The following is a 12,645-nucleotide window of genomic DNA, read 5'->3' as shown; positions in this document are numbered from 1 at the left end:
CTATAGACTACTTTTCTGAAAGGTTTAATTTTGCCCTGGAAATAGTATCCATCCCAGGACATTCCAAATGATTAGGGAGAAGCAAAGTATCAATGTTTTGATATTTCCACTTGCTCAAGACACATGTACTAACTTACAGTGAGGCACTACATGGCCATATTCTACATCTTTTATAGTAGAACAATTATACAATGCCTTACATCAGAAATGAGGAAAACTAAAGATTAAAACAGCAACGTTTTACACACATATTTCATGTGTTAGTTTAGGAATCATTTTGGGTACCTTCATCAAATCCAGACAGAGAAAGCAGGATACTAAATGAGAATCTAAATACTGTATTATTAAGTACAGTCCAACAAGGGGAAAGTTGCATGGACAAAACTAATCAATTATACTAGGCTTACCAAAACAAACTTTTTTTTTTTTTTGGAGACGAAGTTTTGCTTTCACTCAGGCTGGAGTGAAGTGGCTACATCTCGGCTCATGGCAACCTCCACCCACCAGGTTTAAGCACTTCTCCTGCCTCAGCCTCCCAAGTGGCTGGGATTATATGCGCCTGCCACCACACCCAGCTAATTTTTGTACTGTTAGTAGAGACGGGGTTTCACCATGTTGACCAAGCTGGTCTCCAACTCCTGACCACAAGTGATCCGCCTGCCTCAACCTCCCAAAGTACCGGGATTACGGGCATGAGCCATCACACCCAGCCAAAACAAATTTCAATGACCTTGTCTCAGAACCTTAAAGGGTCTACAGCTGAATTATCTTCAGGTACCCGATGAATCCCCCTAATAAAACAGGATGAAAAAAATTATAGTGGACATAAAATCAAATTCAACACTACTGGATTATTTAGAGAAAAATATACTTCCAACCCAGTTTTTCTTCAGTAACTTTAATTAGAAATCTTTCTCAAAAAGATGGAAAACCAGAAGGCAACAATCTGGCAGTACAAAAATATACAACTAAGAAATTACCACCAACTAGGTATGACAACTAAATCTCATTCAGAACTCTGAAAAAAGCATACTTGGACAAAATACTAAACTAGTGGTTCTCACATCACCAAGGGTATTTATCATGTAGAACTCCTCAAAATTACACAGGGTTAGGCCACCCTGAAAAACTAAGTTAATGAGCCTGGAGTCTGGCTGTTATCTATTCTGAAATACCTCTTCAACAAAATTTCTAATTAGGCAGCACTGTACTAAAATGAATGCAGTAATAACCTGGATTTTCCATCCACATATGGGTTTGTGTGAAAGCCACTGACAGCAGTCTAACAGGGTGGGAGTGTCATGGACATTGACGGATCACATGTTTATAAGGATCTCTAAGATACTCAAATGGTAGATACAGGGTACCTGTGCTTGGTAAAACTACAACTTCCCTACTTTCTGCTTAAGACATGGAGGTCAGAAGCAACCCACAATGAACTGTGAACCAGAGATCAAGCTAAATATTCCTTTTAATAGAAATGTGAATCTTGCCATGTTGGGCAGACTGGTCTCCAACTCCTGGCTTCAAGAGATCCTCCCACCCGCCCTAGCCTCCCAAAGTGCTAGGAATTACAAGCGTGAGCCACCACATCCAGCCAGTGTCTTTGAAAACAATCAAATATAATCCTTAATATTTCTTTACATTGTCATCAAGTATTAGTTAACAGTGACTTCTAGTGAACACCTTAATCCTTAAACCACAGGTCTAAGTTCAGTTTTGTGATTCCTTTCATTTTTACACTCAACCCTGAATATGGACAAGACTGGTTAGTGTGACCTGTTATTTTGGGAATTACAACAACTTTAAAAATTCCTAATAGCCACAATCTAAATGTGCAATTCAAAGCTTTTAACAATTTCCATGTTCTAAAGTTTCTAAGAGTCTTGAGGTTGTGCTAGGGCTCCTGGTTAAAGTAACTGCAAACTGGGACTGTATGTCACCTAAGTCAGGATAACCCCCTGGTGAAGTTACTTTTATTTCAGGTTCTGTATTATTTCTCTTACCCATATTATACCTGTAACTGTCCTTTTTACAGAAACCCTTCCAACTTAAGAGCCTGCAAGGAAGTCATATACTGCCCAAAAATGCCCACATAAGTTGTCCATTTATAAAAAGCAATGTAATTGACATATTGCATGGCTTCCATAACTTCTTAGCTATCTTGGCTTGTTCCTAACAGGAACAGGTTGTAGGCTATGTGGGAATACTGAAAGACAAAATGCCCAACGCCAGAGCTCTCAGTAAATAAACAGGCTGTCTGAAAAGTGTCTTTCTTGAACATGCTTAACTTTAAGGCTGAACCTTCCTGACACCAATTCTCCCAAGATTTGTGTAAGAGGTGGAAATAAATAATTTGTTTAGGAACTGTATCTTAATATATCCATTTAGCTTGAACTCTTAATGCAATGACTTATCTTTCATATTTAAGACAGTCAATACCGCATAATCCAAAACTATCTTGAGAGCATATTTAAGGAAACTAAGCCACAAGACTGTTGCATTATGATTTAATCTAATTGCACAAAAATTTGAAATTACAACACCTCCCATTTTCTAAGAGGAAGGTTATGCATGCCTCCATATTCAATTCTGCACTGTTACATTTGAACCATATTGTGAACTTTACATCATGATGGATCAGCTTAGAATTCCCATGCAACACCTCAAATTATAAAATGGAAGCAATTTTTAGACCTGTGGAAAGTGTTCATGCTAAAGATAAAAGCCATTTGTTAATGGGCAACTTACTTTGTGTTTAAGAACCAGGTTGCTGCTATACTTTAAAATGTTGGTCACTAAATATTATGGACCCTGAACTGGCTTCTATGCCTTAAAAAAAAAAAATGGGTTAACTATCACTTAGGTGACATCTATATTTCCTTCACTTCAGAAGACTAAGCCATAGTGCCTCTCAGCTGTTTCTTATAAAATAAGAATCGTGTAACCAACTGCTTCCCATGGGATAAGAACAATGGTAACAGTGGGTTCAACTGACTATACACAATTATGCTAATATTTTATTAATTCAAAAGCACTTTACAAGAAAATATAAGTATGGCTTCCAATAGGAATGTTATACCTGGACTTGGTACCAAGCTCACAGATTTGAGTTTGCAAGGAAAAACAGGCTTTCAAGTTAAAGAACAATTTGTAACCAAAACTTTAATCCCAAGGATTCTCACAAAACATATTACAAATGACAGCATGAAAAAAAAATCTTGCACAGTAACTCAAAGTTCGGCTCTACAATGTACCCTTAAACTGGCAGGACATTTTTGAAATCACAAATTTGCACATAAAGAATGTCATGAACAGCCATGTATTCATATACAGCAATCAAATAAGGAACTTATGACCTAAAGCAAAGGTAAACTTTCTTGAAACTTAACATTCTATACCAACTAGGCAACCTCTGCCCAGGATGAAAGTGAGTTGGATTTTTCAAAAACCTCTAATTTAATAGTGCAGCGTTTCATTTTACCTGATGGCCTGTGTTTCATAGCAGTTTTTGAAGACTGCTTGTTCAACTATAGCTGCAGCCTGTATCCCAGCTATGGAAAAAAAAGTAAATCTTAGTTCAATTTTTGCCAGTTGTTTCTGTATTTAAATTTTAAAAAAACACACTTCTGCTGGGCAGGTTTAGAGGTTTATTATCAGTCTATGCATAACTAAAAGTTCAAAGCAAATTCAATTTTGCTTAAGGGAACATTGTAAAGTAACAATTCTTGGTATTACATGCCTCGTATGATCCATTTCAAACCATAAGAGAATTACACCTTTGTGTCACTGTTTCAAGACACAAACAGATTTGAACAGCTAAAACATCTTAAAAATGCACCAAGCTTATGAAGTCTCAAACAAAACTTGAATTTTCTGTACATACTCCTGTCAAATGAAGTAATTTCCTGTACACCACTTCTCTTGCAAACTGTCTTCTATTTCCTTTCATTTGACCTAGATCGACTAAAAAAAAAAACAGAAAACAAAACATTACATCTGTAACTTGGTGACACTTTATCAAAATAGAACTTTAAGGTAAAAAATTTATGGCTTAGAAGACAGGCCTTAGCATACTATGTATGCAAAGTCTTAAATACAAGTTATCAAAGATCTTACCTACGAGACCTAGAGAAGGATCGGGACGGCTTGTGATTTCTCTCCCGAGACAGCGATCTCTCTCTTCTCCTATCTCTAGAAAGGGACCTAAACAAGCAAAAAAAATTAGGACCAATGAGGTATGATAAAATTATACATAAATATTTTCTTGATCTGGCATGGTGACTCATGCCAGTAATTCCAATATTTTGGGAGGCAGAGGCAGGAGGCTCACTTGAAGCCAAGACTTTGAGAACAGATTGGACAACAAAGTGAGATCCCATCTCCACAAAAAATAAATTAGCCAGGTGTGGCAGTACGTGCCTGTAGTCCAAGCTACTCAGGAGGCTGAAGAGGGAGGATCACTCCAAGGCCAGGAGTTAAAGGCTACAGTGAGCTATAATCACACCACTGCACTCCAGCCTGGGTGACAGATCCTTTTTTAAAAAATTAAATACTTTCTAAAAAGCCTTTGAAAACTCAAAGAAAGCTGACTCATCCTTACAACTTGATTCACTATTAAAGCCAAGGTTTATTCCCATTAACTAAGCCACCTGGAAAAGTTTAGGAATAGCAGAAACACTGCCATTTCTAAGAACGTAGCCAAAAAAGGTAGGCATTTACCTGCTCCGGCTGCGAGAGAAGCTTCTCCTTCTTGGAGATCTAAAAGCAGAAACAGGAAAATTAGGCTCATCATCAATTAGTATTTATGGCGTGAGGCATTTCCCAACTTTTCAATCTCACTGTTGGGCCCAGTGAATGTGCCGAAGAACTGGCACCCATCGTCCAAAAAAAAAAAAAAAAAAAAAAAAAGAAAAGAAAAAAAGGCACAGAAGGATTAAGAAACAAAAAGCTCAAGTGAAAAGCAGGTATTCCAACCATGGATTCACTTTAACAAAGAATGCTTCACAGCAGATCTGTCCAATGCAAAACTTCATGTCAAACTAACTTCACTACCCAAACACCACACCAAAATATAGTCCCACAAGTAGTTCCAAAAACAGTACCATAAACCAGTATTTGGAACCCATGCAAACCTTTAAGTCCATGACAAGACTTAGGTACCAGGTGGATAGTGTAATTTTGTGAAAACGCGGTAGGTGTAAATACTGATGCCATTAAGTGCTACATTAGAACTGCATTTGTGATCGTCACATTTAAGAGTGTGTTTAGGCTTACCAAAATTACCTTAGCTTGGCCCACACTTCAACCCCAAAATTTTAAATTTTGAAACTGTTAGTAAAACCATTTAAAGGTGATAGGATTCAACAAATTTTTGCCAGAAAAGCTAATCTGTTAGAGATATTAAAATTTTTAGTTTGGCATCTTGCACATGCAAATAAGTTTCACTTGAAGGCCTAGTTACATTACGAGTTCCCTATCACCCTTAAAAGTTTTTCAAGCAATATATATGTACGTTACCATTCAATTATGCACAGCCAGCCTTTGATCCAGAAAAAAGAATTACTTTAAGCCGCTTACTCCTTATTTTAACCAGCAGTAAACTGTATAAGCAGGAAAAACTTACTAGTTTTGGGTTTCAACAAGCTAGAAATGGTGAGGTGAGGCTGCCGGACTGACGGCCAGGAAGAATTTGCTGAAAAGGTTTTGCCAGATGTTGCGTTGGATTTAGTTGGTTGGCGAAGGGGGTGTTGTGGATTTTTCCTGCTTTTTTGTTAGCCGAAGGCTGCTGCTGTAGTTGTTGTGAAGACATTTGGTAAATAAACAGCTGAGCTGATTGGCCAGGAATGTGTGGGCGGTCGAGGTGGCTGCTGCCGATTTGGTTAAGGTTGGAGAGAAGGCTGAGAGAAAACAGCATGCTCGGGAACCAAAGGGCGGTGCAACCTGACGACTGGCCAGCCTGGGTCATGTGAAACGACACCAGCCAAGCTGAATGGGGCGCGCTGGTCACATGACGCTGAAAGGGCTAGTTGACTGGCTAATGCAGATTCAGAGGGTGGTGAGAAGAGACATGATGGTGACTCTGTAACGGGGTTCATTTTTATTAATAGATGGACCAAAAAGCACAAAAAAAATGAAAAACAAGCCATCAGTACAACCATCTATTAGCTAACAAATACTCTTTATTATGATGGGCAACAGTGTGCTGTTGTTTTTCAAAATAGCAAAAGGGGCAAGATTTTGAACTCCTGTCTCCTAGAAGGACTCCACTCACCTGTAAGAGGTAAATTTAGTCCTATAGAAACTATTTTGGAGGTCTGAGGAGATGTGGAGTTAGCATCCAGACAATAACTGCCTGGTCCAAGAATGATGCCATTTTCAATTATAAAAAAACTGAATTTTCTCCTATTTGGGATTGAAGAACAGATGACTGGGATTACTTCTTTTTTAGCCCCCTTTATTGGTCAGTGACTTAAGTTAGTCTCAGAATGATTTCTACTTTACCAGTTGTAACATTAAAACAGCTGCCTGTTTGATAAATATTACAATTGTGCTAGTAGTAGAAAACACAAATTTGTGAAGAGCTAGAGTTGAATGTAATGTTTGTCATTATGGAGCCAAGAAATGGAAAAAGGCCTAAACTGAAGTATAAGGGAAGATTTGGAAAGATGCAACTAGAAAGATGAACTAGAAGACAGATCCAAGATAGAAGTTACTGACTACCAACATGAACAGTGACCTAAAGACAAAAGCCAACACTCAGCACAACTCACATACCCCAAATTACACCCAACAAATGTTTCACAGAAACCTCCGATTCTTCCAAAGTTTAAAACCCACCAACAAACTTTAAGAGAAATACCTGCTCCTACTAGCTACTCCATTACACCAATACCTCTTAACAAGCTTTCTCTCAAGTACCTGCGACGAGGTGGAGGACTCCTCCTACGATAATCATCTCGAGGGCGACGACCCCAAGAGGGAGGTGGGCCACGATTTCTACTTCTTTTTTCACCATTCGACAGTTCCACTCTTACACGGCAGCCACATAGTGTTCTGAGGGGGCAAAGATATTAAACTTAAAACAGCCTGACTTTCTGACATGTGTATTAAAGCCAAAAGTACTCTCAGTTGACTATTCGGCAAAGATATTATACTTAAAACGCCTGACTTTCTGACATGTGTATTAAAGCCAAAAGTACTCTCAGTTGACTATTCTGCAAAGAACACACCTAAGTGTCTGTGGAATTTAACATCAAATTTCTAGCTCCCTTATTTTTACTAATATAAAATGAGCTTTGGCCAGGCACGGTGGTACACGCCTGTAATCCCAACACTTTATGAGGCCGAGGCAGGCGGATCACAAGGTCAAGAGTTCGACACTATCCTGGCCAACGTGGTGAAACCCTTGCTCTACTAAAAATACAAAAAATAGCCAGGTGTGGTGGTACATGCCTGTAATCCCAGCTACTCAGGAGGCTGAGGCAGGAGAATCACTTGAACCCAGTAGGCAGAGGTTGCAACGAGCCAAGATCACACCACTGCACTCCAGCCTGGGGGACAGAGCAAGACTCTGTCTTGAAAAATAAAATAAGCTTGTTTCCCAGTTTCAAATTAAAATTTCAATTAATTTCAAATTAAACAAATACGATTTTCTAAAGTACCAATTCACAAGGAAGTCAAATTCTATTTTATCACCTAATTGTTAGAGCCAGTCTGATTACTGAACTCAATGTTAATTTGTTAACAGTTGCAATTTAAGTGTGAAGATCCATTTATCCTTGAAAAACAAGCTCTCCTGTATCTTCATTATGATTTCTTCCCTTGAAGTCCCTGCACTTATTTCAGTTATTTACCAGGCTGTATTTATTGGTCTCCCCCTGCCCCACTCCAAGTAAAAAATCGGTTCAAGACAAGACAGAACCATTTTGGCCATTTTACAGCACCCTCTCCCCTCAACAGTCAGCACAGAAGAAATTATAGCTGTGGCCAGGTGAGGTGGCTCATGCCTGTAATCCCAGCACTCAGAGAGGCTGAGGCAGGAGGATGGCTTGAGCCCAGGAGCTTGAGGCCAGCCTGGGCAACACAGACTGTCGTATTATTTTTTAAATAATAAATATACATTTTTTTAAAAAAAGAAATTATAGCTCACAGTAGTAAAAAAAAAAAAAAAAAGACCATTATTCCTCACCCTTAATACAACCAGTCATTAAATTTAGATAAGCTATCATATTTGGAGAGTGACTGGGAAGAGGTGGGCCCTGGAAAACTTTACTACAACCTGCTTGAATTGACCAACCTTTCATGCAGCTTTACAGTGAACACTCAGCTCCTTTTTCCCATTATACTTCCAAATATGAGGAAAGGGGGGGAGGGGGCACGGAGGTCAATACTCAGGCCTTACTCAGCCAGCTAACAGGACACTATTAACACAAAGGGAAATAGTAACATTCACTTTCTGGAGTAAGTATTTCAAACACATAAAAGTAAAGGTACAACCAACCCATGTAACCATTTTGTAAACAATTTTTTAAACAAGGATCAGTTCACAACTACTCTTAAAAATATTTGATCCTGGCTGGGCACAGTGGCTCCCACCTGTAATTTCACCACTTTGGGAGGTCGAGGCGGTCAGATCACCTGGGGTCAGGAGTTCGAGACCAGCCTGGCCAACATGGTGAAACCCCATCTCTGCTAGAAATACAAAAATCACCCCGCATGATGGCACACGCCTGTAGTCCCAGTTACTCAGAAGGCTGAGGCAGGAGAATCACTTGAACCCCGGAGGCCGAGGTTGCGGGGAGCGGAGATTGTACCACTGCACTCCAGCCCAGTGACAGTGCAAGACTCGTCTCCCCCCCCCCCAAAAAAAAAAAAAAAAAAAAACCCAATTGTATCTAAAGATACAATTGGCCAGTGATTGGGAAAGCCATCTAAGAGCCACATATCCTGTAGATTTTAAATATGAAAAACACAAGCAACACATTTTTATCAGCGTAATCATTAAATCACCTTCCATCTAGCTCTCGGACTGCATCAGCTGCATCTCGGGGATCTTCAAATTCAACAAAAGCAAAGCCGGGTGGGTTTCTAGCAACCCACACACTTCGGAGTGGTCCATAGTAGCCAAAAGCCCGTTCCAATTCGGTCTTGTTGCCATTGTTTCCAAGATTGCCTACATAAACCTTACAGTCCAATGGACAGGAATCACGATGCATTTCTGTAATGAAAAATACCAAAAATATTCATTCATCTAAACATCTACAGTTAAAACCACAGATTCTTAGAAAGAATTCCATTAGAGAGGACAAAAGAGTTTAAGGTAGCACGTAAAGAGAAAAAAAATTCCAAAAATGCTAGAAACCAAACAAGAAATGTTACTGCTAAGCACCCATTTCCCCCACCCCCACCCCGCCCCATAATCTTTACTCCTAACCCTCAGGAAGCCAGCAATTAGTGAAGAACAGCTTCCTTGGAACGTTGAGAACAACTGGAGGAGCATTTACCACCATCTGGGCCGTGAGTTAAGAGACTTAACCTGTTATTTCATTTAATCCCCAAAATAAAGCATTTCTAGAAAAATAGAAGAGAATTCTGTTGGGGACTCAAAACCAAATAAAACAATGATGAAGAAAGCTAGTCCTTAAGGTTATACTACCAGGCAAGTGATTCAAAGTACCTACACAAGCCAAAACTTACCAGCTTTAACAAAAATAAGGCCAACGATTTTCACTTTTAAAAAAATAACCACGGACCGGGCGCGGCGGCTCACACCTGCAATCCCAGAACTTTTGGGAGGCCGAGGCGGGCGAATCACGAGATCAGGAGTTCGACCCAGCCTGGCCAATATGGTGAAACCCCGTCACAACTAAAAATACAAAAATTAGCCGGGCATGGTGGCGTACACCTGTAGTCCCAGCTACTCGGGAGGCTGAGGCAGAACAATCGCTTGAACCCGCGAGGCGGAGGTGGCAGTGAGCCGAGATCGCGCCACTGCACTCCAGCCTCGGCGACAGAGCGAGATTCCATCGCCAAAAAAAAACACAAATAAATAAATAAATGCCTATTTTGGTCATTTGGAACTATAGGAACAAGGCTACTATCAAATGTCATTAGATAGACCAGTCTTACGCGGTAAAAATTTATCAAGCAACGAGACCAACTTTACAGTTTTTTAAAAAATGTAAACTCATAGTAGCACTTATTCACAGTAGCCAAAAGATATTAACCCAAATGTCCATCAACAGAAACGGATAAGCAAAATGTGGTATAGACATAAAATGAGTATTATTCAGAATGATGTACTGACAAATGCTCCAACGTTGGAAAATCTTGAAAACATTACGCTAAGTTAAAGAAGCCAGACATAAAAGTACACGATTCCATAAATACTAAATATCTAAAATAGCTAAGTTCAAAGAGACAGGAAGATTAGTGCTTGCTAGGGACTAGAGGAAGGGGGACAGGGAATCTGGGAGTAAGTGCTCAATGGGTAGTAGTCTCCTGAGGGGGGAGGTGACGGAAATGTTTTGGAACTACGTGTAAGTGATGATTACACAACACTGAATATACTAAATACCACTTAAAGATAATTTCACTTTAATAAAAAATTACTAAGATATTTGCTACTAAAAAATTTACTGCACTTTGGGGACTTTTTTTTTTGTTCTTCCTTGGCGGACTTGTATTTGATAAAACTTTATTATTGAGTCACTTCGACGATGAATCTGATAAACTTGTAGACCAGTTTCAATTACATAAAAACCATCTACTCAATAATTCAGCTGAAGTGCTTTCCATAAACACCACGTTCTTCTTACTCTGGGCTTGTCTAATTAAAATATCCAGTCCAGACACATCTTATTTGCTGTGACCACACCCTGTGCCCAGGAGTAAGTTCTAAGACCAAACCACTGGTGAAAATTTTTAAAAACATTGCTGGTACCTGTCTTAAGCCTACATTTTAATGGGAAGCGGCTGAAAGAACGAATCTTAAGTTCAAGGAAGATCTTTCGGTCTTAGAAAAAGATGATTAGATTCAGGCTGCAAAATCTGAAACTACATGAAAGTAAAGGTGACTACGGGGGCCATTTAATATGAACTGAAAGGTCCGGTCTTGGTGACTTTACAAAAACATTCTGAGAAGCTTCCCAATTAAATGAGGGGCCAAAAAAAAAAGGCGCCATAAAAATAAAAAGGCCGTGACCTGGAATACAACTCGGCTATCGGCTCCCCTTTGTGGTTCCCAACTCCCAGGTAACCCCCTATCCTGGCTCATGCCCCAATGAGAAATATAAACATCTCCACTCCAAGACTAGGAAACCCTCTGATGGGCCGGGAGCCCCCGCCACCGCCCCGTGCTGAACGTCACAAAATGGCGGCGGCGCCTCTTTGTCTCAATCTGGCGCCGCCATTGGGCCTGGCTCCTTGGTACAGTTAAATTCCACTTTCACCTCATTCCCTCTTTCGCTGGTCTCTTACCGAGATCTAGGGTTAAAAAATGCGGCGGCTCAAATCCACACGCTCCGATGAGTCTTCCCGCTTTCCTCCGGCCCGACGCCAACCAACTCTCTCACTCACCCGGCGTCCACGAAATGGCGGACCACCGCCTTCTCCTCGCCTTTATTTATACGCCATACTGGAATCACATGATTGGACGGGCTCCCCCAATGAGAAGCAGAAGAGGCCGTGACGTAATGGCTACAAACGCGCGAGAGCCGCGGTTGCTGGGAGCGCGCTCTGGCGGTTGCGCCGGGTGGGTGGAGACGTGCGTCGGCGCGCGCTCGTTGTAACAGGCCTGGTGCTCCCTCGAGCGTTCCTCCCGGTCTGTCGACCTCCAGGTTACCCACAGACTCCTCTTCCTCACCTCCAAATAGGCTGGGGCTTCATAAACAGCACCGTCGCCGTCACGCTCAAACACTAATAGGAGCCGTTGGCCCCTAACAAGATTAAGAGATGAATTAATTAAGTGCTTCACCCTTGTGAGCGGTTAGTCTGGAACTAAGAGCATCGCGTTTACAAACAGGTCACGGAGCTGTTTGTGACCCAGCTGGCACCAGACTGTGGCCGCCTAGATTCCACACTGAAGGAAAAGCCTGGTTTGGAAAGTTTGCCCAACTCTTGCTGGTTTCTCGTCTCTCACGCAAACTTGCAGGACTTGGCGCCGACAGCAAAGGAGACCGGTCAGGTGACCTGGAAACTATCACCTTTAGCAAACACCCGGAAAGGGAAGTTTCTGAAGAAGATTGAATGTAAATTCTGGCCCCCAAGCAAATGCCAGGAGGGGTATCTCGAGCCTTTCTCCTAGCAGCCCTTGCACTGCCTGGCATGTATTTTGTCCGGGCCACTTCCCTTAGGAAGACAGAGCCGCAAGAGTAATTAAGGGGAGAGAGACTGTGATTGGGTTAGAAAAATCACCAAGGGCTGGGCGCGGTGGCTCATGCCTGTAATCCCAGCACTTTGGGAGGCCGAGGCAGGCGGATCACTTGAGATCAGGAGTTCAAGACCAGCCTGGCCAACATGGTGAAATCCCGTCTCTATTAAAAATACAAATATCTGGGCATGGTGGCAGGCGCCTGTTAATCCCAGCTACTTGGGAGGTTGAGAGCAGGAGAATCGCTTGAACCCAGGAGGCGGAGGTTGCCG

The 12,645-nt window shown here is 41.1% G+C and overlaps 1 protein-coding gene across 1 annotated transcript; it reads right to left on the bottom strand.

Annotated features, from left to right (window-relative positions):
* Positions 1 to 2,988: 2,988 nt before the first annotated feature.
* Positions 2,989 to 12,370, bottom strand: SRSF3 (serine and arginine rich splicing factor 3). The gene is made up of 6 exons (XM_001173216.7): positions 11,482 to 12,370; positions 9,013 to 9,220; positions 6,922 to 7,056; positions 4,723 to 4,761; positions 4,120 to 4,206; positions 2,989 to 3,966 (listed from the first exon to the last, which is right to left on the bottom strand). Exons 2-6 carry the CDS (start codon positions 9,216 to 9,218, stop codon positions 3,939 to 3,941), a joined length of 495 nt encoding a protein of 164 aa, XP_001173216.1. The 5' UTR covers positions 9,219 to 9,220; positions 11,482 to 12,370; the 3' UTR covers positions 2,989 to 3,938.
* Between the last annotated feature and the right edge of the window lie 275 nt (positions 12,371 to 12,645).

The sequence above is a fragment of the Pan troglodytes genome, chromosome 5, assembly GCF_028858775.2.
Source record: "Pan troglodytes isolate AG18354 chromosome 5, NHGRI_mPanTro3-v2.0_pri, whole genome shotgun sequence".
In the NCBI taxonomy this organism is placed as follows: Eukaryota; Metazoa; Chordata; class Mammalia; order Primates; family Hominidae; genus Pan; species Pan troglodytes.
Note: the sequence above shows the minus strand (reverse complement) of the source record. Positions and strands in the feature narration are given on the sequence as shown.

Excerpts from the sequence above, each read along its gene's own strand:
- SRSF3 (XM_001173216.7), bottom strand. The coding sequence starts at position 9,218 with ATGCATCGTGATTCCTGTCCATTGGACTGTAAGGTTTATGTAGGCAAT. Across the intron at positions 4,762-6,921 it reads AGTCCTCCACCTCGTCGCAG|ATCTCCAAGAAGGAGAAGCT; the intron begins GTACTTGAGAGA and ends TTCTGCTTTTAG. Across the intron at positions 3,967-4,119 it reads TCCTTCTCTAGGTCTCGTAG|TCGATCTAGGTCAAATGAAA; the intron begins GTAAGATCTTTG and ends TTTTTTTTTTAG.